Source organism: Bos taurus, chromosome 2 (assembly GCF_002263795.3).
Source record: "Bos taurus isolate L1 Dominette 01449 registration number 42190680 breed Hereford chromosome 2, ARS-UCD2.0, whole genome shotgun sequence".
Taxonomy (NCBI): Eukaryota; Metazoa; Chordata; class Mammalia; order Artiodactyla; family Bovidae; genus Bos; species Bos taurus.
In genome coordinates, this window is record NC_037329.1 from 130,163,449 (window position 1) to 130,185,893 (window position 22,445).

General features: G+C 51.7%; 3 protein-coding genes across 3 annotated transcripts; all 3 read right to left on the minus strand.

Moving 5' to 3' along the window:
- Nucleotides 1-3,066: 3,066 nt before the first annotated feature.
- On the minus strand, nucleotides 3,067-9,808 carry C1QB (complement C1q B chain). Its single transcript, NM_001046599.2, has 3 exons — nucleotides 9,767-9,808; nucleotides 5,006-5,197; nucleotides 3,067-3,782 (listed from the first exon to the last, which is right to left on the minus strand). The coding sequence occupies exons 2-3, from the start codon at nucleotides 5,172-5,174 to the stop codon at nucleotides 3,208-3,210; spliced, it is 744 nt and encodes a 247-aa protein (NP_001040064.1). The 5' UTR covers nucleotides 5,175-5,197; nucleotides 9,767-9,808; the 3' UTR covers nucleotides 3,067-3,207.
- A 4,248-nt stretch (nucleotides 9,809-14,056) lies between these two features.
- LOC112443416 (heterogeneous nuclear ribonucleoproteins A2/B1-like) lies at nucleotides 14,057-17,760 on the minus strand. Its single transcript, XM_059879790.1, has one exon. It carries the CDS (start codon nucleotides 16,146-16,148, stop codon nucleotides 15,039-15,041), a length of 1,110 nt encoding a protein of 369 aa, XP_059735773.1. The 5' UTR covers nucleotides 16,149-17,760; the 3' UTR covers nucleotides 14,057-15,038.
- Nucleotides 17,761-17,862: 102 nt separating this feature from the next.
- C1QC (complement C1q C chain) lies at nucleotides 17,863-22,234 on the minus strand. Its single transcript, NM_001206396.1, has 3 exons — nucleotides 22,159-22,234; nucleotides 21,692-21,884; nucleotides 17,863-18,664 (listed from the first exon to the last, which is right to left on the minus strand). The coding sequence occupies exons 2-3, from the start codon at nucleotides 21,864-21,866 to the stop codon at nucleotides 18,108-18,110; spliced, it is 732 nt and encodes a 243-aa protein (NP_001193325.1). The 5' UTR covers nucleotides 21,867-21,884; nucleotides 22,159-22,234; the 3' UTR covers nucleotides 17,863-18,107.
- Nucleotides 22,235-22,445: the final 211 nt, after the last annotated feature.

Genomic DNA, 22,445 nt, shown 5'->3' on the forward strand with positions numbered 1-22,445 from the left:
AAATGGTATGGATCTAACAGAAGCAGAAGATATTAAGAAGAAATGGCAAGAATACACAGAAGAACTGTACAAAAATTTTTCATGACCCAGATAATCACAATGGTATGATTACTAACATAGAGCCAGACATCCTGGAATGTGAAGTCAAGTGGGCCTTAGGAAGCATCTCTACAAATGAAACTAGTGGAGGTGATGGAATTCCAGCTGAGCTATTTCAAAAGCTGAAAGATGATGCTGTGAAAGTGCTGCACTCAATACGCCAGCAAATTTGGAAAACTCAGCAGTGGCCACAGGACTGGAAAAGGTCAGTTTTCATTCCAATCCCAAAGAAAGGCAATGCCAAAGAATGCTCAAACTACCACACAACTGCACTCATCTCACATGCTAGTAAAGTAATGCTCAAAATTCTCCAAGCCAGGCTTCAACAGTATGGGTACTGTAAACTTCCAGGTGTTCAAGCTGGTTTTAGAAAAGGCAGAGGAACCAGAGATCAAATTGCCAACATCCATTGAATTATCAAAAAAGCAAGAGAGTTCCAGAAAATCATCTATTTCTGCTTTATTGACTATGCCAAAGCCTTTGACTGTGTGGATCACAATAAACTGTGGGAAATTCTTCAAGAGATGGGAATACCAGACCACCTGACCTGCCTCTTTAGAAATCTGTATGCAGGTCAGGAAGCAACAGTTAGAACTGGACATGGAACAACAGACTGGTTCCAAATAGGAAAAGGAGTCTGTCAAAGCTATATATTGTCACCCTGCTTATTTAACTTATATGCAGAGTACATCATGAGAAATGCTGGGCTGGAAGAAGCACAATCTGGAATCAGGATTGCCAGGAGAAATATCAATAACCTCAGATATGCAGATGACACCACCCTTATGGCAGAAAGCGAAGAAGAACTGAACAGCCTGTTGATGAAAGTGAAAGAGGAGAGTGAAAAAGTTGGCTTGAAGCTCAACATTCAGAAAACTAAGATCATGGCATCCAGTTTCATCACTTCATGGGAAATAGATGGGGAAACAGTGGAAACAGTGACAGACTTTATTTTTTTGAGCTCCAAAATCACTGCAGATGGTGAGTGCAGCCATGAAATTAAAAGACACTCTTTGGAAGAAAAGCTCTGACCAACCCAGACAGCATATTAAAAAGCAGAGACATTACTTTGCCAACAAAGGTCCATCTACTCAAAGCTATGGTTTTTCCAGTAGTCATGTATGGATGTGAGAAAGGCATGTGTGAAAGAAAGCTGAGCACTGAAGAATTGATGCTTTTGAACTGTGGTGTTGGAGAAGACTCTTGAGAGTCCCTTGGACTGCAAGGAGATCCAACCAGTCCATCCTAAAGGAAATCAGTCCTAAATATTCACTGGAAGGACTGATGCTGAAGCTGAAACTCCAATACTTTGGCCACCTGATATGAAGAACTGAGTCATTGGAAAAGACCCTGATGCTGGGAAAGATTGAAGGCAGGAGGAGAAGGGGATGACAGAGGATGAGATGGTTGGATGGCATCACCAACTCAATGGACATGAGTTTGAGCAAGCTCCGGGAGCTGGTAATAGACAGGGAGGCCTAGCATGCTGCAGTCCATGGGGTTGTAAAGAGTCAGACAGGACTGAGCGACTGAACCGAGCTGAACTGAACTGAACTGAAGTGCCTTAAATCCCTCCTACCTCTGGACAGGATTGGTTGAGAATCTCGGTGGGTGGGGCTTATATGAGGGGCTGTAGAGAGCAGGTGCAGGGCTGGGAGGGGTTCAGCGATGAGCAGGGTAAGGGGCTCACAGCTTAGCCTGGGAGACGGGGTGAGCAGGAGTAAAGGCTAGATGAAGGCAGTGTGTGCTCAGAACTGAACAACTGAAAACTGGGGTTAGAGAGGTCCGACAAGTAGGGGCTGTGAGAGCTGAAATGCTCCACTTTTAGGGAGAAGCTGTGACTTGAATGAGGTTTAAAAGGATGGTTAGATAGGTAGAGTGAAAGGGGAATGTAAGGTCATTGAGGCAGGAGAGCTTGCATCTTGCCTAGAGGACAGAAAGGGCCCAGCTGGTCTGGAGTGAAGGTCTTCTTTGTCCAGGAGAGGTGAGATTGGGACTAGAAGGTCAATTCATAGACAGGCTTGAATGCCAGGCTCGTGGGCAGGCATTATGTCCAGTTGGCAGTGGGGAGCCATTGAATGTTACTGAGCAGAGGAGCCATTGAATTTTATGTGTTCTAACTGGATGGCTGAGCCTGAGTCAGGCTGGGAAGATATTGGGAAGGAGAGCATGTGAGGAGAATCAAAAGGGGAGGGATTGTGATTCCAAGGTCAGTTAAGACTACAGAAAGGCTCTTTGACTCTTTGGGTGGAGGTATGTAACGTTACATGCAGAAAACCCATTTAGGGGCCTAGATATCTTGTCTTGAAAGAGGTCTCAGGTCATCAGTGGACAGACCTGCCTCCCAGCTCCTCTGGGGTTGAGAGCAATTCCTTCACCCCTACAAATCCTGTTTTCTCCTCTGTGAATCGGGCATGATCTAGCCTGTCTTCAAGGATGAGTGTGGGGATTAACAAGAGAAGGAAGAAAGGATCTAGTCCAGTGTTTGGAGCACAGTAGGTGCTCAGCAGATGGTGTTCCCTCCCCATCTCCCATTGTGAGGCTGGCACAGAGCTGGACACAAAGCCTGGCCCTCCAGTCACCACCAATTAGACAGAGTTTCTGCTCTCAGAAAGGGAAGTTCAGGCTTCCCTGATAGCTCAGTTGGTAAAGAATCTGCCTGCAATGCTGGAGACCCTAGTTTGATCCCTGGGTTGGGAAGATCCCCTGGAGAAGGGAAAGGTTACCCACTCCAGTATTCTGGCCTGGAGAACTCCATGGACTGTATGGTCCATGGGGTCACAGAGTCTGACACGACTGAGCGACTTCCACTCACTCTGCTTTCAGAGGTCATTTATTATTCAATCATTTAGGGTCATTTCAGAGGTCATTTGTTGTTCCGTCATTCAACCAGCATTCAAGCAACATTTCCAAGCACCTACTATGTGCTACTTGTGGGGACACAGAGTTGAATTAGACCACTGTCCCTTGGCCTTGGAAACTTTATTAACTCATCCATTCAGCAACACCCGTGGAGCCCTACTGTGTGCTTTGGCCGGGATATGGGGGTTGGTGTTGGGGAGAAAGAGAGCTTGGCTGGTGGGAGCAGGGGTGAATCGGCCCCACAGGTCACGCTTCTGTGTCAGGGAAGAGCATGAACCCGGAGAAGATACTGTTGGCGCCTTCGATGCCCACCAGAGCATTCTTTTCGGTGGCCTGCAGGAAGACGGTCTCATCCTTCTCTAGCTTGAGCACGATGCTGCCTGTGGTGACCTGGAAGGTGTTCTGGACGTAGTCGCAGAAGGTGACCACCTTCTGGGGCTCCGCCCGGCCCCGCATGAGGTCCACGCACAGCTGCCCTCGGGAGCTGGCATGGTAGGTGAAGAAGTAGAGCCCGGGCACCTTGCACGTGAACTTGCTGCTCCGAGCCTGGTAGTTTTCGTTGGCGTTGGTGATAACGTGGTCGAAGCGGATGGGCTGGCCCTGTCTCTGGTGGTGGTTGATGGTGCGTGAGGCTGAGAAGGCGATTTTCTGCGTGGCCTTGTAGTCTCCCGATTCACCCTTGGGGCCTCGGACTCCGGGAGGCCCTGGGACACCCTTGGGCCCAATGGGGCCCTTGGGGCCGACTTTTCCAGGCATCCCAGGAAACCCTGGGTCCCCCTTCTCGCCATTCTCGTTGAGGTGGCTAACGAGCCCTGGAAGCCCTGGAAAAGCAGAGATGAGAGAAATGAGGGGGCCAGAGATGGCTGGGGACTGGAAGGAGCTGGGCTGGGATGCACGGAGCCTGACTGGGTAGCCTCAGACAGGCCCCTGCTTCCCTCTGGGCCTCTGCGTCCCGTCTGTGAACACGAGGACGGGCAGGCCTGCAAGCCTCCTTCCAGAAAGCCCAGCTTTCCACGTCTGGGATGTGCTTGGTGGTAATGGGGACCGAGGGTCATCGGGGTGGGGAGTGGTGTCTTGCTGAACCCGGAAGTGGGCATTTGAACCCTTCTCACCCCACCACTCCAAACCCCTCCTTGGTTTGGCACAAGATATAAAGCCTTCTCTTCCGGGAGAGTGGCAGTCTGGTTACTGTGAACGTGGGCTCAGGGGCCAGGCAGGTGAGTTTCTCACATCACCTTTGCCATTCTTAGTCGTGTCCCCTTGACTGACTCACGTTCCCCAAGGCTCAGCTTCCTCATCTGGAAAATGGGGATGATGATATTTTGTGGGCTCGTGAGGATTCAAGGAAATTGTGCGATGAGAGCAGTTGGCTGTGGTTAAATGGACGTGTGAACTACATCTCACGGGGGGTTTGAGGGGCAGGCAGCTTCGTTTAAACCCACTGACAACTCTGCAAAGGAGCACTGACCTCATTTTACAGGTGAGGAAAGAGCAGTTCAGAGGGCTGAAGCCGCCGACCCTGGAGGGACCCCAGGACTCTGTGGTCACAGTGGATTTAGTGGTAAGACAGCCAAGGTTTGGCCTCAGCCTCAACATTGACTGGGCTTCCCCAGTGGCTCAGACAGTAAAAAAAGTCTGCCTGCAGTGCGGGAGACCAGGGTTCAGTCCCTGGGTGGGAAAGATCCCCTGGAGAAGGAAATGGTAACCCACTCCAGTATTCTTGCCTGGAAAATTCCATAGACAGAGGAGCCTGGCGGGCTACAGTCCATAGGATTGCAAAGAGTCAGGACACGACTGAGAGACTAACACTTCACTTTCAACATTTACTGGGCTCCCTCGGGCAAGTCAGTAGCCTTTCTGGACATCAGTTTTCCCACCTGTAAAGTGGGGATCAGAATCCCTTCCTTGCAAGGTTATTGTGAAGGGCTCAGCAAGCTGATGGCTTTGCAAGTGTTTTGCGCTCTCTAAGGAGGGCCGCTGACTTGGGAGGTGGGTGACAGGGCCTTGGGGAGTGACCCTCGTGCGTTCCTAGCATCCACAGTACCTTTCTCTCCCTTTGTCCCTGGAGTCCCAGGCTTGCCATCGGAGCCTGGTTTCCCGGGAATGCCCGGGATGCCAGGGATGGACGGCCTGATGCAGTTGCTCTGGGCCCAGGAGACACGGAGCAGATTCAGGAGCAGCAGCACCAACACGCTGCCCCGAGGGGTCTTCATCACGGCCCTGTCTCAGCTGTTCCCTGTCGGGGGACAAGACAATGTGATTGGTCATGGCCACAGCCTGTTCATTCATTCCTTCACTTGTTCCTGTGTTCCCTGAGTGTCTTATCCACCAGACCCTGGACCCTGTTCTGGGTGCTGGGGATACCGTGATGAACAAGACAGATATGGTCCCTGCCTTCATGGAGCTGATGGTATGGGGGACTAGACACAGGTCACATGCAAGTCAATGGAACTGGTCATATGCTGTGGGGAGCGCTCTGACTGAAATGAAATGAAAGGGGGCCCCGAGGGCTGGTTTTGTGAGGGGCGTTCTCCTGCCAGAAAAGTTTTCTAGACAAGGGAGGCATCTCTGAGTAGTGATGTTTAGGTGGAGACCCAAAGGATCAGACAGGGCTGGGGGGAAAAGACAGGAGGCAAAGGCCCAGAGGCCACACAGTGTCTGGAGTGTTGAGAACCGGCAGGGAGGTCAGGGTCTTGATTGCTGTGGTTTGACATTTTGGTCCAAGGGTTCTCAGTCATTAGAGCTTCTGAATTTGGGCTGCCTGTGCTTCTTCCACAGTTATATCCTCAGAGCAGCCCTGCACAGAAGAACCAATGTTTCTACACTGAAGAGGAGACTGAGGTTCAGAGAGGTCAAGTCACTTGCTCAGGGTCACACAGGAAGGACTGCAGCCAGGACTTGAACCCAGGCCTATGTGGCACTGAAGCCAGTGGCCTTGCCAGCATAGCAGGCCACCTCTTCTGGTAGAATATTCTCAGGTCCCTCCAAAGGCTCTGGGCCCTGGTGAGAATCCTGGGGAATGAGACAGAAACCCTGGGGCATCTTGAGCTTGTCAGCATGGCCAATGCCCATGCATCACTTCTCAGGACAGAAGGGACCTTAAAACTCATCTAGTCCAACCCTTGGCTTCTTCCTTTTTAAAAATTGAGTTGATATTCTCATAACACAGATTTAACCTTTTAAAGTGAGCATTTCAGTGGTGTTTAGCACATTCACAGTATTGTATAACCCTCTCCTCTGTCTAGTTCCAAACTATTTCCATCAATTCAGTAACCCTCAAATAACATTCTGTACTCACTAGTCAGTTACCTCCAAATCCCCCTCCCTGCTTTGGTCCCTGGCAACCCACTTCTCTGCTTTCTGACTCTATGGATTTACCTATTCCGGATATTTCATAGAAGTAGAATTGTATATACTGTGTAACCTTTTGTGTCTGACATTTCATTTAGCATAATGTTTCTGAGGTTCATCTGCATTGTAGCATGGATCAGTACCTCGTTCCTTCTTAATGGCTAAATAATATTCCATTGTATGGACATATTACATCTTGTTAATCCATTTATTATTGATGGGCATTTGGGAAGTTTCCACCTTTTGCTTATTGTGAATAGCACTGCTGTGAGCATTCACGTACAAGGATTTGTCTGAATACTTATTTTTAATTCTTGGGTATATACTTAGTGGGATTACTAGGTCTTATGGTAATCCTGGGTTTAACTTCTTGAGGAACCCTCAGCTTACTGTTAAGTCTCCTCAACAACATCTCTGCCCAGGCCTCTTCCCATCCAGCGTTTGTACCATCTCAGTGATGGGAAGCTCATTACCTTCCGAGGCAGCCCGTTCCACCTTTGCCCATATCCAATTTCTCCCCATCTTTCAAGGCTCCTGTCCAAGCCTTTCTCTTCCAGGAAGACTTCCCTCATTACCGCTCAGCCCACAAAAGCTGGGCAGTCTCCTGCACTTAGAGAGGCGAGCAGAGTGGTCCCAGCCCATCTCCCAGGATAACCATGGGGACCCAGGCAAGGCCATGGCTGGGAAAGAGTCACGGGGTTTGGGGGCTCTAGTTCAGACCCATAGCTGCTGTTGTCTGATCCTCACAGCACTCTGGAGAGGTGGGTTGTGATTATTTTCCCATCTTGCAGACGAGGACACTGAGATGCAAACATTAGGAAACAACCCTTCCTAAATCGCCCAGTGAGTTGGTTAATGGCAGGGCTGTGGTCAGGCTGTGGTCTCCTTTGCCCTGCAGTGCCTGTGCTAACACAGAATTTGGCACCTGGAGGCCTTCCTGAGACCATAATAACCTGCTGATTTGGGCTTGTGTGCTCAGAAAATCAGCCCCAGCCCCCTCGGTCTGGTCCTGATCAGTTCATGGTTCAGACTCCTGAGTGAGGCCGGAAGCTGTGCTGGGTACCAGGCAAAGAGGAATGCAAAGATGGATGTGACCAGGGCCATGAGTGACCAGCTTGGGCTCTGTCATGCTCCTGAGAGAGGCTGACATTCTATTTATCTTGCCTGAGGTTTTACAAACGACAGTTTGACAACCTTAATAACCAATGCATTGGGCACTTAGCAGGTGCCAGGCTCTATGCCAAATGCTTTACCGGTCGTTCTTTCATTTAATTTGCTCCTTACAGCAGCCCCCTGAGAAAGCACCCTGCTGTTTCATTTCACAGATGAAGAAACTGGGCAGTGGAGAGACTGGGAACCTTGATCGAGGTCACACAGCCATACTCGGCTGGGATTCAAACCCACTTCTGCTAGGTCTAAACCCCATGGGGTGTTACATTAAGAGGCCTCTGCGTGCACGCTCAGTTGCTTCAGTCGTGTCCGACTCTTTGCGACCCTGTGGACCATAGCCCACCAGGCTCCTCTGTCCATGGGATTCTCCAGGCAGGAATACTGGAGTGGGCTGCCATACCCTCCTCCAGGGGATCCTCCCGACCCAGGGATGGAACCCGCATCTCCTGTGGCTCTTGCATTGTAGGCAGATTCTTTACTGCTCAGCCACGGGGGAAGCCCAGAGGCCTCTCTACCTGGGGGTTAAAACCCAGGCTTTGGAGCCAAACGGCATGATACAAGGAGCTGCAGCACGGCCTATGCTTAGCGCAGTGCTGGAGGCGGGGCCAGTGCCCATTGATGGCTGTTATTATCATTACTATTATTGCTGCTGTTGTTGGGAGTGTCACCAAAGGTGAGAGGCCTGGAGGGTCACAAGGAGAGGAACACTGCTCCCAAGAGAGTCCAAACCAGGCTTCTGCTCCTTCTTAGCTACGGGCCTTAGGCAAGTGGCTTCTCTCTGGCCAGTTTCTCCTTCTGTAAAATGGGGATAATCCTGACCTCTGCCTGATCTCTGCTGTGCTTTCTCATCAGACTGCGAGGAAATAAGAGAAGGCCGGTGTCAGAGAAATTGCTGGGTGGGCAGAGGGGGTCCTGGGTCCTGATTTCACCTCTGCCTCTGACATACCCTGAACCAGGCAGTGTCCTAAGCAGTGACTGATGGGGTTGGTGGGAGGACAGATGAGTTGGGCTCACAATAGCCTGGCGTATTGGAGATGCGTAATGAATATTAGCTATTTTTAAATTATCACCATCATCCGGGAATCCCCAAGTTTCAGGACACCGCAGAGGATGCTTGGAAAACTAAAGGAAGAATTTGGTCCCTTTGGGAGGCGGGGCTCAGGGAGGGGGTCTCCCAGGTGAAGGCAGCGCAGGAGTGGGGGAGCTCTGGCTGGCTGCTAGGGTGGTGGGGTGGGGTAGGGGTTGACGATGAGACTCGGGTCTCTTGGGGAAGCTGGAGGTGGGGTGGGGGAGTGGGGCGATCTGGGTTCTGGCCTATTTCAGGGGCCACTGAATCTTAGACTTGGGCCAAGACTTAGCCCTCAGCAGATCTGACCACCCTCTGCCTTCAGCATCAATCACCACCATCAGCCTCACTCCTCACATCTTTCCTGGCATCATCCATCTTCCCCAGCTCTAACAGCCCCTTTCGCCCTGACTTGGAGTCAGGCCAGTTTGACCTTGAACTCCCCCTCCACTGCTACCTTGCCGCATGACTTCAGGCAAGCACCTTAACCTCCCTGAGCCTTTGGCAAAGTTTATTTCCGCCTGACAGGGCTGCCAGAGGATTACATGAGACGGAGCCTAGAAGGAGCTCTGTCTCTAGCACGGTGCCTGACCCACCTCTAACCTGCACAAGCATAACTGAGTTGTGTCAACGCTAACTAATAACTCATCACAACTCCACCTGCCATCATCCCACCTCGTCCTTGAAAGAGGCTAGCGGAGCTTTCTCACCAGACTGCAAGGAAATAGAAGGCAGGTGTCAGAGAAAGGCTGAGTGGGTGGAGGGGATTCTGGGTTCTGGTTTCACCTCTGCCTCTGACATACCCTGAGCCAGGCAGTGCGCTAAGCAGAGGCTGAGCTGGTCTCCTTTAGGGCTCACAGCACCCCTGAAAAGTTCTGTTTTCCCCCGAGAGGATCCAGGCTGAGAGAGTTATGTCACTTGGTCCAGATCGCCAGCTCCTGAGAGGCAGAAGCGGGGCTCAGCTCCAGCATCGGTGACCCTAGAGCCTTTACTCTGATGTCTCCCCATTACCCAGGGCCCCCGGTAGCAGCAGACTCTCGAGCTGACCCCCCAGAGGAATTGATTCCTGAGGTCTGGGATGGGGTGCAGGAACCCTCAGAGTCCAACCCTCCCAGTGGCTCAGAGACAGAGGATGTGGGGCCCTCTACTCAGGAAGCGCCACCCTCTGGCATACTGGTCCTGTCAGCCGGTCCCCCTATTGCTAAGCCCCGTCCTCACCTGGGAGCCTGTGTCCTCTGAGGCCGCTGGGCTGGGCAGAGTGGGACTGGGTGCCGGGAGCCTCCTGCTCTCTGTCCAAAGCGGAAGTTCCATGCCCCAGAGAAGAGAGGGGCCTGCCCCTGACGGCACCCTCCGCGGGCCCGGCAGGCCAGCCTCCTTCCCCGTTGACCCCACTCTCACGCTTTCTGCTGTCCTCAGGCACTTTCAGGTCCCATTTCTGCAATCGGGAGGGGTTTACTGTAAATAGGATGGGTGGGGGGCTAGTTTGGTTTCGCCAGCTCAGCAGCTGTTGTGGGGAGTAGGGTGTTCCAGGGGAATGTCCACAGTGGTGGCAGAGAGCGCCTGCCAAGGGCCCTGACCTCATGAACTTCTGCAGGAACTGCGGTGTTCCTCCACGAAGTGGAGATGTGGCCCGCCTGCTGCCCGAGGGCTGGGTTTGCAGTCAGAAACCCTGATTCAGATTCTGGCTCTGCCACTTAGCAGCTAAACATCTGTGCTTGTTTAGTTGCTCAGTCCTGTCTGACTCTTTGCAACCGTATGGACTGTAGCCCACCAGGCTCCTCTGTTCATGCGATTCTCCAGGCAAGAATACCGGAGTGGGTTGCCATTTCCTTCTCCAGGAGATCTTCCCGACCCAGGGACTGAACCTGCCTCTCCTGCATTGCAGGAGGATTTTAGTGGCTGTATTTACAGAATTAGGATTCCAAAGAAAACAAGTTTTTTGTTGTTATTGTTGTTCAGTTGCTAAGTCGTGTCTGACTCTTTGCAACCCCATGGACTGTAGCCCACCAGGATCCTCTGTCCATGGAATTTCCCAGGCAAGACCCAAGGATCCAACCTGCATCTCCTGAATTGGCAGGCAGGTTCTTTACCACTGAGCCCCGGGGAACCCTTGGGAGCCCCAGATTCCTCTGCTGCGCGATGGGACCATAATTGCACTTGCTTTCCAGGTTGCACAGAGCACTGTGGAGCTCAGACGGGATAGTGGAGGAGAAGGAGGAGGGTTAACTGTGAAGCGCAGTGCACATGTTAATTGTCAGTATCAAACTGTGTCCCGGGCCCCCCCTTTCTGGGCTCATCTCTTCTGCTTTGCTTCTCTTTACAGCCCTGCTCTTCTTCTATTCTCAGAAAGTAATCTAATAATGAAAAGTGAATTTTAAATGTGGTCATTATTTATTTATGTCCCTCCCTCTTCTTCCAGTGGACCTGATCCTGTTGCTTGTTGGTCCTGGCATCATAGGATTCCGGGAGAGCAGGACTTGGAGGTCACCCCACCCATTGCTGTTCATGTTATATATGAGGAAACTGAGGCCCAGGGGGGAGAAAGTTATCATTCAACAAATATTTATCATAAGCCTCTACGAACACTGGAGATGGAGTCACAAGCAAATCAGCCCTGGGTCTGACCCCCAGGGAATGTCTCTTGTACCGGGGGAGACTGGTATTAAACATCAGTTCAGTTCAGTCACTCGGTCATGTCCAATTCTTTGTGATCCCATGGACTGCAGCATGGCAGGCCTCCCTGTCCATTACCAACTCCTGGAGTTTATTCAAACTCATGTCCATTGAGTTGGTGATGCCATCGAACCATCTCATCCTCTGTCATCCCCTTCTGCTCCCACCTTCAACCTTTCCCAGCATCAGAGTCTTTTCAAATGAGTCAGCTCTTTGCATCAGGTGGCCAAAGTTTTGGAGTTTCAGCATCAGTCCTTCCAATGAATTTTCAGGACTGATTTCCTTTAGGATGAACTGGTTTGATCTCCTTGCAGTCCAAGGGACTCTCCAACTTTTTGCAACTCCATGGACTAAAGAGTCCATGGAATTCTCCAGGCCAGAATACTGGAGTGGGTAGCCTTTCCCTTCTGCAGGGGATCTTCCCAACCCAGGGATCGAATCCAGTCTCCTGCATTGCAGAAGGATTCTTTACCAGCTGAGCCACAAGAGAAGCCTAAGAATACTGCAGTGGGTAGCCTATTCTTTCTCCAGTGGATCTTCCTGACCCAGGAATCGAACTGGGATCTCCTGCATTGCAGGTGGATTCTTTACCAACTGAGCTATCAGGGAAGCCCTGGTATTAAACATCAAGGGGCACAGGTTTCATTGCTCCTGTGAAGAATGTCACAAGAAGTGGCTACCGGAGCCCGTGCCTCAACCTCGTGGCAGATCAGGACTCAGAGCCTGGCATCCCTGGTGCTGAGATGCAAGCCCTCTCACTGGGGCTGCATCAGTGAGGCCCCTCTCAGGGATGCTTGCCCAGCAAGTCCCAGGAGCTGCCATAGGTCATGAGGGCTCTCTTGACATCGGTGCTTGGAGGTATAAAATCGTTTCGCTTGTGGATGCTGCTTGATGGAAATGAAGTGTTTACTGTAGTGGGTGAGAGACCCATTTGATAAAACCCAAGGGTCTCTGGGCCCAACCAAATATAGACCCTCCAGTAATTTGGTGGCTGGTGACAATGGGAAAAGTGAACTTGAACTTGAGGTAGACGCAGAAGGAGCATAGAATAGGAAGCAGCACGGTTTGGGGCCAGGAGGGTTGGAATCAGCCCCCTGCAAGTTTGAATCCCAGGCCTACCTCTTTCTAGCTATGTGGCCTCAGGCAGCTTCCCCCCATATGAACCAGGGACCTGGGCACCTACCTCCTGGAATGGTTGTTGGGGGCCACTGAGGTAGCCCTGCATGTCAAGGCTTAGCTGAACACCAAGCCCTTGGTAGGCACCAATGCAAAGTTGAGAGTAGTATCATTTCTCTGAAGAAAAGACAGAAATCTTGGAGCCTGTATGCACAGGAGCCATGCCTGGATTAGAAGTCAGGAGCTAGGGGGACCCTTGACCCCTGAATGAGAGCCAGCTGGTCTCATGTATGTGTACGTGCTAAGTTGCTTCAATTGTGTCCAACTCTTTGTGACCCCATGGACTGCAGCTTGCCGGGCTCCTCTGTCCATGGGGATTCTCCAGGCAAGAATACTGGAATGGGTTGCCATGCCCTCCTCCAGGGGTCTTCCCAACCCAGAGCTTGAACCCAGGTCTCCCGTGTTGCAGACAGACTCTTTACTGCCTAAGCCACCAGGGAAGCCCAAGAATACTGGAGTGGGTTGTCTTGCCCTCCTCCAGGGGATCTTTCTGATCCAGGGATGGAAGCTGCATCTCATGTCTCCTGCATTGGCAGGCAGATTTTTTACCACTGGTGCCACCTGGGAAACCCAGCTGGTCTTTGACTTTGGGACTTCCCTGATGGTGCAGTGGTTAAGAACCTGCCTTCCGATGCAGGGGACGTGGGTTCAACCTCTGCTCTGGGAACTAAGATCCCGTGTGCCGCAGGACAACTAAGCCTGTGCACCAAAACTACTGAAGCCCACTGCCCTAGAGCCCAGGAGAAGCCATTGCAGTGAGAAGCCCACTTAACTGCAACTAGAGAGCAACCCCGCTCGCTGCAACTAGAGTACACCTGCACACAGCAAAGAAGACCTAGCACAGCCAATAAATAAATAAATCTTTTTAAAAAATCACTGACTTTCCTCCCTGGTAGAGAGGGATTGATGGAAAAGAAGCCTAAGACCCCTCCACACCCCGTGGTCTTAAAAGAGGCCCCCTGCCCCCTGGGATGCCTCATTCCAGCTCCTCTCCCACCGTTGCCTCTACCCTTGAAAGCCCTCACCAGCTCCCCTAAGCCCAGCAGACAAGCTGGCATTTTTCAAAGGCCGGTCCCTCCTGACAAAGAGACAGCAACAAGGAAACAATTATGGAAAATAGAAATGGCACCAGAATGGTTGCTTCCAAAGTACAGGTCTCTGATCTGACACCGTGGCCTACATGAACGGTGTATTGATTTTTTAAACAAAAGAGAAACGAGAAGAAAGATGTATCACTTGAGGCACTGCCGGGCAGACGGCTAAGTGGTTGCTGGAGGTGCATTGTGAGTGGACTGGCCCCGTGACCTCTGCCTTGTCCCTGCCAGAGGCTCTCAGACCCTGTGAAGCAGCCTGGGTTCCTGGGCCCTGGCCTCTGTTATTTGTGTGTGTGTCTTCTTCTCTCTTTCCTTCTCATCCAACCCGTTTCGCACGCCCTCCTATGCATGAGCCAGGTGTGTATCAAATGGACCTGCCCTCTAGGACGCTCATGGTCCAGTAGGGAGTCAGACTTATAAGGAAATAAGTGCATAAAAGCCAACTGGCGGACGATATCCGTTGACTTCACCTGGCAAACCACCTGCCCACCCACATCTTTGTCCTCCCTAAACCTGTCTTTTGGTATGACCATATTTATTTGTGATGTCCAAAAAAAAAAAAAGATTAAACTCAGAAAAAAAATCATGTTTGTGGTTCCCAAGGGCAGAGAACTGGTGGAAGGAAATACAGGATAAAGGCTGTTGAAAGGTACAAGCTTCCAGTTATAAGCTAAACACAAAACATGTAATGTATAACAAAAACTCATACACCACAATAGCAAATATCAAATTGTGGTATGGACCAAGGAACTGAATAGACATTTATCCAAAAAATATATACAAATGACCAATAAGTTCATGACATGATATTCAACATTTTAAAAGATATGATGAACAAGGTGACCAAAATTAGCACAGCTGTAGGATATTACAAAGGTTGTTAAGGGAGTAAGTCCTAAGAATATTCATCATCATAAGAAAAAAATTGTTTTGGTTATCATTTCATAATATGTGTAGGTCATATCACTACACTGCACAGTTCAAATTTTGATATCCTAAAACAGGAAAAGATTTAAAAGGTAAAAATGCAAAACGTTCAAAGAGGACAAGCCCCTACTGTTTTACTTTTAGAATTATTTTATTAAATCTTAAATGTACAACAGCTTCTTAAGTCTACACATGAAATACATTTCTTAAGAAGAATGATATTATGTCTTAGTATCCCTTGATTCTGGCTAACAGTTTTTCAAACCTTCGAGAAAAATCTTGAAAAAGGTTTCCCATATCAACCGAAACTTGGAAATGGGACATTATCAAAGAAGGGATGATTCTACACTCTTCCAGAGAGTGCTGGAAAGACAGAACATTTCAAAAGCTAAAACACCGTCTCAGAAGCATTTTCTTTAAGTCTTTCCTCCGTAGGAAGACGGTGTTCCTACATGACTGAGTCCACTCATAAAGTGGCTCTCGGTACTGGCTCAGGTGTCTTCTGCCGTGTCGCTGCGCATCTGTGCATGACTGAGGTGAGAGTTTCCTTAGCACTGTTATTTTGATCATCTGCAGCCCCTCTCTTCCCTCTGGGTGGTAATTCCCTCCTCTGTATACCGTCAAGCCCACGGCCACTGAGAAGGTCCCCACCGTCTTATCTCTCCATAACCCCCATGTCCTCTACTGCCTCCTGGATCGTGGTTTCCTCCAGTATATGACCCGCCCATGTTCCTGCTATCTCTCAACTTTCCACTTTTCAGTAAATCGTACTTAGAAGGTTTCTGCTTCTGATTCCCCGAATCGCTGTCATTGCGACTTGCGTAGCTTCTTCCTCCATAGTTGTCATAACAGGCTCTGAAGCCCTCATCCTGGTAGCCATCTGCAGACCCTCCACCACTACATCCTCCTCGTCCTCCCCCATAACCAGGCCTAACCCCCCAACTACCACCTCCAGCTCTTCCTCCGTACCCGTGAGAGCCATCCCCAAACTGACGCCCTCTTCCGTACCCACCGGCTCCTCCTCTGAAGTTCCTTCCTCGTCCTGCTCCCACATTTCCACCAACACCATGAAAATACCCCAAACCAACATCGCCTTCTCCTCGACTTCTCAAATGTTGGCCTTCTTGCCTCTCTTGTCTAGACAAGGCTTTTCTTACTTCTGCACGATGACCATTGATAGTATGATTTTTTTGCAACACGATCTTATCCACAGGATCATGGTCGTCAAAAGTAATAAATCCGAAGCCTCTTTTCTTGCCAGACTGTCCATCAGTAACTATCTCAATCGCGTTGATTTTTCCGTACTTCTCAAAGTAATCTCTAAGGTGATGTTCCTTCATGTCTTCGGTAATTCCGCCGACAAACAGCTTCTTCACAGTGATGAGAGCCCCCAGCTTTCCATGGTCCTCTCTTGGGACAGCGCGTTTGGGCATAACCATCTTCCCATCAATGAAATGAGGTCTGGCCGCCATGGCAGCATCCAGCTCAGCCATGGAAGAAAATGTGATGAAACCAAATCTTCTTGATTTTTGGCTGGCAGGGTCCCTTATTAACACACAGTCTGTAAGATATCCCCACTGCCGGTAATAGTCCCACAGACTTTCTTCTGTGGTCTCAGAGCTCAAGTCACCGATAAAGAGTTTACAGAATTGTTCGTTTTCTCTCTTACCCCTCTCCAAGGGAACAGATTGTGAAGCTTTCTTCATCATGGGCTTACTAGCTTCAGCCATTTTTCCGATGCTGAGGAGGGTGAGAGAGATCTCGGGGCTAACAGGGACTGAACTGGGTCCCCACACTATGATGAGAACTTGAACCTGACCCGTCCTGACCCTGGGGTGAGAGCCTCCACTGCCCCCGGGGAGAACACCCCTAGGAGCGCTTCCACGGGAACCCAACACTGCTGCTACTGCCTCTGGAGTCACTGTGGCCCTTGAATCAACCTTGAGTAGCTTTCAGTTTTTCAGAATGGGTTGATTGGTGAAACAGGTCGATGCAGGTTCGCCTGGTTCTGAGAGCTCTTCTGTGACGCACTCCTGAGATGCAAGACAGCCTGGAGCTTGCTGGAAATAGTAGTCTTCTCAAACTTCTATAACAGGTCTGAGTCCAGAGATCTGCTTTTTGTTTTGTAAATAAATCCACGGGTAATTTTGTTGCACCCCCAGATTTGGAAACCTGGGTTCTAACAAGTCTGTGGTCCAAGTTGGCGGAGGACGCTGTGGGGACACGAAGGGAAGAATCAGAGAAAGCTTCATGGAGGAGGTGATCCTTGTGTTGATTCCTGACAGCTGAGTGTGTATTATCTAAGTGGATTGTGTGAGTGGGGCAGGAGCTCTACAGAATGAAGGAACATCATGGGTAAATCTCTGGAGGTATGAGACAGCAGCTTTTAGGAACAAAGAGCCAAAGTGGATGGAGGTGGGCGGAAAGCTGGGCTCCAGCCTCTGCTGTTATGGCTCGTCTTGAGCCTCGTCTTGAGGCTCCACAGGGCCTCGTAGAACCAAGCTGAGACCCCAGCCGGGCTGTGCTGGCTCTCCCTGGCCTGAGTGAGTCGCGGGTCTCACTGGGCTCTGAAGCCAGAGTCACAGTCTGGGCAGGAAAGTTACACTTTTTATCTTTTTGAACCTGAGCTGTCAACCCCTCGTTGTGGTCGGCACAGTGAAAGTGCAGCAGTTCACGGCCAGCATCCTGGTTCTCCAACAAGATGACCCAGCTGGCCCACCCTCAGGAATCTCACAGTGAGGCCCCGACGGCTTACGGGAAGCCATGGTTTTGGATGATCTCCTGGGGGCCCCCAGGGTCTCAGTTATTCGGGGGAAATCAGACTCCAAGAGTCAGATCCTCCCTCACCCATCCATGCCCACCCAGAGCATAGTTATGAATGTTAAATGATTTAATAGGTGGGTTAGCATCACGCCTGGTGCACAGTAAGTGTTCAATACATGTTAGCTATCACGATTCTCTTGACTCACTCACTCGCTCTGCTTTTGGTCATTCATCTACCTACCGTTCATTCATGCATTCACCCCAACTCATTCATTAATTCAGCACAAATTCATTGCACATCTCGTCTGTGTCTGTGCTGCACCCGCCTGAGCCCCAACCCCCTCTTGTGATGGGTGCTCCAGAAATTCAACAGGGGTCAACATAGGATGGGAATTCAAACACTTTCCCATTCGCCTGTGAGCATGGATACCTTTAAGACAGTAGCGCCCCTCACATGAACAAGTGACAGCAGACACCCGCCTTGGGGACCCCTTGCGGCCTTTCGGCCACATTTGAGCAGCTCTCTCCCAAATGGCCAAGTGGTGCCGAGCGTCTCAACCTTGGCACCAAGCTGTACTGATGCCTGAATCCGGAGGCCACAGATGGCTGTGACAGGTGCAAAGTGGGAGATGAAGGGAATCGCTTTTTAGGGAATTGGCAGTGAGGATTCAGAGCCGCACATAGCTGTTGATTTAGTTATTTATTTGTGTGCCTCCTGCCTCTTCCCGGACTTGGAAAACACCCACGACAGTACCAGAGGAGAAGGGAGAGAACTCAGGGCAGGAGGGCAGGGTGGGCTTCCTGGAGGAGGCGGCGTTCATCGGTGGCAAGAGGGGCCGGAGCATGGATGCAGCACAGCGGGTGCTCGCGGGGAAGCTGAGGGAGATGGAGCGGCCCCCCGGGGGACCGGAGCAGACCCGCCCACCCTAGTCAGGGAAGAGCAGGAAGCCGGAGAAAACGCTGTCAGAGCCTTCCATGCCCACCATGCCGTTGTAGTCGTTGACCGCCAGCCACACCTGCTGGCCTTCCTGCAGCCGCAGCAGTACGCCGCCCGAGCTGACCTGCTTGGCGCTGGTCATGTGGTCGCAGAAGGTGGCCACCTTGAAGCCGCTGCGGTACAGCAGCACGCACAGGTTGGACGTGTGCGACGTGTGGAAGACAAAGTAGTAGAGGCCAGGGACTTTGCAGGTGAATTTGCCAGAGTCCTTGTCATAATGCCCCTGCGGGTTGGTGATGACCCGGTTGAACTTGACCAGGCTGTTGGCCTCCGGGAACTGGACAGTCTGCCGTGTGACTGAGAACACTGACTGGTGTTTCTGCTTGTACCTGCCCTCCACACCCGGCTCCCCGGGGGGGCCCATGGTGCCGGGAGCCCCCGGAATCCCCGGGGTCCCCATGGGACCGTTCTTCCCAGGATAGCCAGGTGTGCCGGGGTCTCCCTTCTGGCCCTTGGGTCCTCGGGTCCCAGGGGCAGCTGGGATTCCTGGGGAGAGAGCAGGTGGGAAGGCAGTGATGGGGCAGGGGATGGGAAGAGGGACCCGATGGTGCTCCAGGCGCCTCCCACCAGGGTTTGGTCCCTGGACTCTCCTTCCCCCAGATGGCTGCCTATCCACCTGGGAGCGCTGTGCAGGGAGTAGGAGGGGAGGGAGACTTTGGTTCAAATCCTGCCTTCCCTTGGTCTTGCCCTCTGACCTTGGCTAAGGCTGGGCCCTAACTCTCAGCCTCGGTTCCCACAATTGTGATGGAGAGGGTAGGACCAGGCGGCTCAGGAGGTGTCAGAGCCGGGCTGGATCTCAGAGAGCTTGCCAGAAGCCACGACTGTTAGCCCATGGACACCACGTAGCCTCAGATACCTCCTCATCTAAAAGTCTACGTTCCTACTTTTTCTTGACAAAAAAATCAGAAGATGGGTCAGAGGCAGATTTTCTGGAAAGCTCCTAAAACTTAAACTTTAGGCCCTATTAACTTGCACTGACCCTGTCAAGGTCCTTTGGGTAATTTTATATAAGTTTTTCAACTTTTTATGTTGAAATAATTACAAATTCACAGGAAGTTGCCAAAAAAAAAAAGGATAAGAAAGTCTTGTGTATTCTTTACTCAGTTTTCCCCAATTTTGCAGAACTAAAGTATGAAATAAAAATCAAGAAATTGACCACAGCTCCTCTTTTACACGCACAGTTTGTGTGTGCAGTTCTAACACAGTTTTGTAGTATATGGAGGTTTGTGTAACCTTCCCCCGACCCCTGGCATCAAATGTATCCCTAATTTTGTACTATTTTTCTTAAAGAGGGTCCTCAGTATTTTATAAGATTCAGAGCTCCACAAAACTGCTTTCTATGTCTGAGCTGGAACCACTCAGGCCGGCTTAGCACACGGGGTCCTCCAGATGGAGCCTTCCAGGCTGCCTCTCTCCAGCCCCTCCACCCCTTCTCAGCCCAATTCAGCCCCTCTGACAGCTGGCCCAACTCAATTTCCTTCAAGTTACAGATGGGGAAACTGAGGCCAGAGACCTGCCCAGGGCCATGCCACCGGTAAGAGGTGGAGTCAGGACTCAAAAAATCAAGTCTGGCTGAGTCCCAGTCCGAGTGTCTGATGCTTGTTGCCGCCCTGGTTATCGGAGCTTCTGTGAGCTTCTTCTCCCCTTGTCCAAACCATACTCATCTTTCAGGGCCTGACTCCAGTCTCCTCTCCCAAGAAGCCCTCTCTGACCACCCCTGCTGGCCCTCGTGGCTGTTTCCCCCTCTGACTGCCTTTACGGTGGGTGTTGGTGGAGACCCACTGTAACAGAATTCTCTGCAACTGGTGAGCCGTGTAGATCCCAGGTTAGGAGAAGAGAATCAGAACCCAGCAGACCTGGGCTTCAGGCTGTGTGATCCCGGGCAGGTGACCTCCCCTCCCAGAGCCTCTGTTATCCCAGGTGAGATAAAGGCATAATGGAAGGGATCCCCCCGGAGTGGCTAGCAGAGTGGGGTGGGAGCATGCGTGTGCTGGGCACCTCATAGATAGTGCTCAGTAACGTCAGGTCTCGGGGGTGGCCGTCAGCGATCCTGAGCAAGGCTGTGCCTCCTTCTCCAGGCAGTTGGGGCGGACACACCCGTGGGGAGGGAGGCTTGAGAGACAGTGGAAGGTGGTGGTGGAGGGTGTGGCTCGGGAATCCAACAGGACCCCAGTGTGTGACTTCGGGCCAGTGACTCAATCTCCCAGAACCTCAGCTTCGACATTTGTAAAAAGGGGGTAAATCACGTCTTCAAAGGATTTTGGCCTCAGCTTTCTCATTTGTAAAATAGAGTTAGTTTTTTCTGTCCCGAAAGATGAATCTATGGCGAGCACTTGGAACCTATGTCTGGCACAAATTAGGAGCTTGGTGCCCATCCACCACCCTGGGCAGTGAGATAGCCAGAGGCAGTGGTAAAGTTCAGGGTCCTGGAAAAATGGCAGACCTGGGGGCTTCCTTTGACTCAGGCTGAGTTGGAGGATTCCTTCTGGAATGTTGGTATAATTCCACTCTCTTTCCAGGAGGGCAAGTGACAGTGAAATTCCTAAGGACATCCGTCTCCAATGGTCTCCCTCGCCCAATGCCTCTGCCACTTCAGTCACCTCTGCCCAGCCCTGCCCCAGCCTCCTTCACACCCACTCTGGACACACTCCACCCCCCCAGATGTGTGCCCACCGCCAGACAAGGTGCCCCCAGACTCCAGCTCTCACCCAGCACCCAGCGCCCATTCATGTCCTCAGCCCTCTTCACTTATGCTGGAGCTTGCCTGCGAATCTCTGACAGATGATTCTGTGAGTGCGACCCTGACTCCTCACTCCCCATCCCTCCAACTACCCAAAGCCCTAGGGAGGGAGGGGAGCACACACCCCTGATAAAGACAGGGATGACAAGAGCAGCAATGATCAGAGTTTGCACTTACAGATACCTACCACATGCTGTTTTCTATTTAATCTTATTAATCATCACAGCACCCCTGTGCAACAAGTGCTACCATCTCCCCATTTTACAGATGAGGAAACTGAGGCACTGGGAGGCTACATAAGTTGGGCAAGTACACACAGAGGGTGGGGGGCAGGGAAGCAGTGGGGCTGGGACTTGAACCCTGACCATCTGGGCTACAGTCACTGGGAACCACGTTAGAGGGCAAGTGGCGGAAAGGCTGGAATAAAACAATAACAAGGTGTTTTAGAAGTTTGCCAAAGCTTTCGCCTGGATTATCTCCTGGGACCCTCCTGCCACCTTCTCAGGCACTCTAGGTCTCTCCTTGATATCAGATGGGAAATCCGAGGGGCAAAGAGGTGAATTAGGGAGGCCTGAGGCCTGGGCTCTGGGGGAGAGGGGGCCAGACCTGCCACGAGAGTTAAAACTCGGCCGTGGGAGCGGCTGTGGCCAAAGGGACCACCCTCCTCACCATCAAGCCGCTGTCCACCTTCCCCCGAGTTGGTCCTGGATGTACAGTCCAAGCCCTGCCCGCAGGCCCCAGGTGACCTCTCCCCGCCAGGCCGGAAGACTCACCTGGTTCACCCTTGGGCCCTGGCAGTCCGTCATACCCATCCTTCCCGGGGGCCCCGGGCAGGCCCGGCATCCCGGGGATCCCATAGCAGTATGTTTCCGTCTGGCCCCTGAGTGGCCGTGCCAGCAGGAGCAGCAGCAGGTTTAGTACCAGGAGGGGCCAGGCACCGGACCCCATGTCTACCTGGGGAAGGAGCTGGATGGGGAGAGAGCTGAGTTGGCCCCTGGCCCACCCTCCTCACCCTCTCTCTCCCCAGGGGACCATCCTTCTCAGCCCTCAGCGGCCGACTCCTCTTCCCTGGCCCCTCGCCTCTGGGGGCTGCCCGATGGATGGGGAGTGGGGCCCCTGCTTCAAGCTCAGGCCCCCGGCTTAGCAGAGACAAGGACCCACCTTCCCGTCCCAAGTCAGGCTGCCCCTGAGGCCACGTGTCAGGAAGTGGCAGCGGGGAAAAGCTGCCATCTGCCCTCACCTGAACAGGTGGGAGGTGTCCGGTCTGGTCACGGAGAAGTCCTTGGACCGGCTTCCCCTCTCCAAGGCCGGAGTACGCCGTGTCAGAGTGGACCCAGCCAGGAGGACCGGAGCACACTGGGCGGCCCCCTCCCCGCCTCCCCCCAAAACCACATCCCCTTTCCCATAATTTTCCCTGACTCAGTACTTTATTCTGGGTGCTGAGCTAGGCTGACCACAGTGATACCCCTGTGTGCCCCCTGGGTCTTGAGTGTCTGAAATGAGGAAATGACCACTTCCTTGGATCTG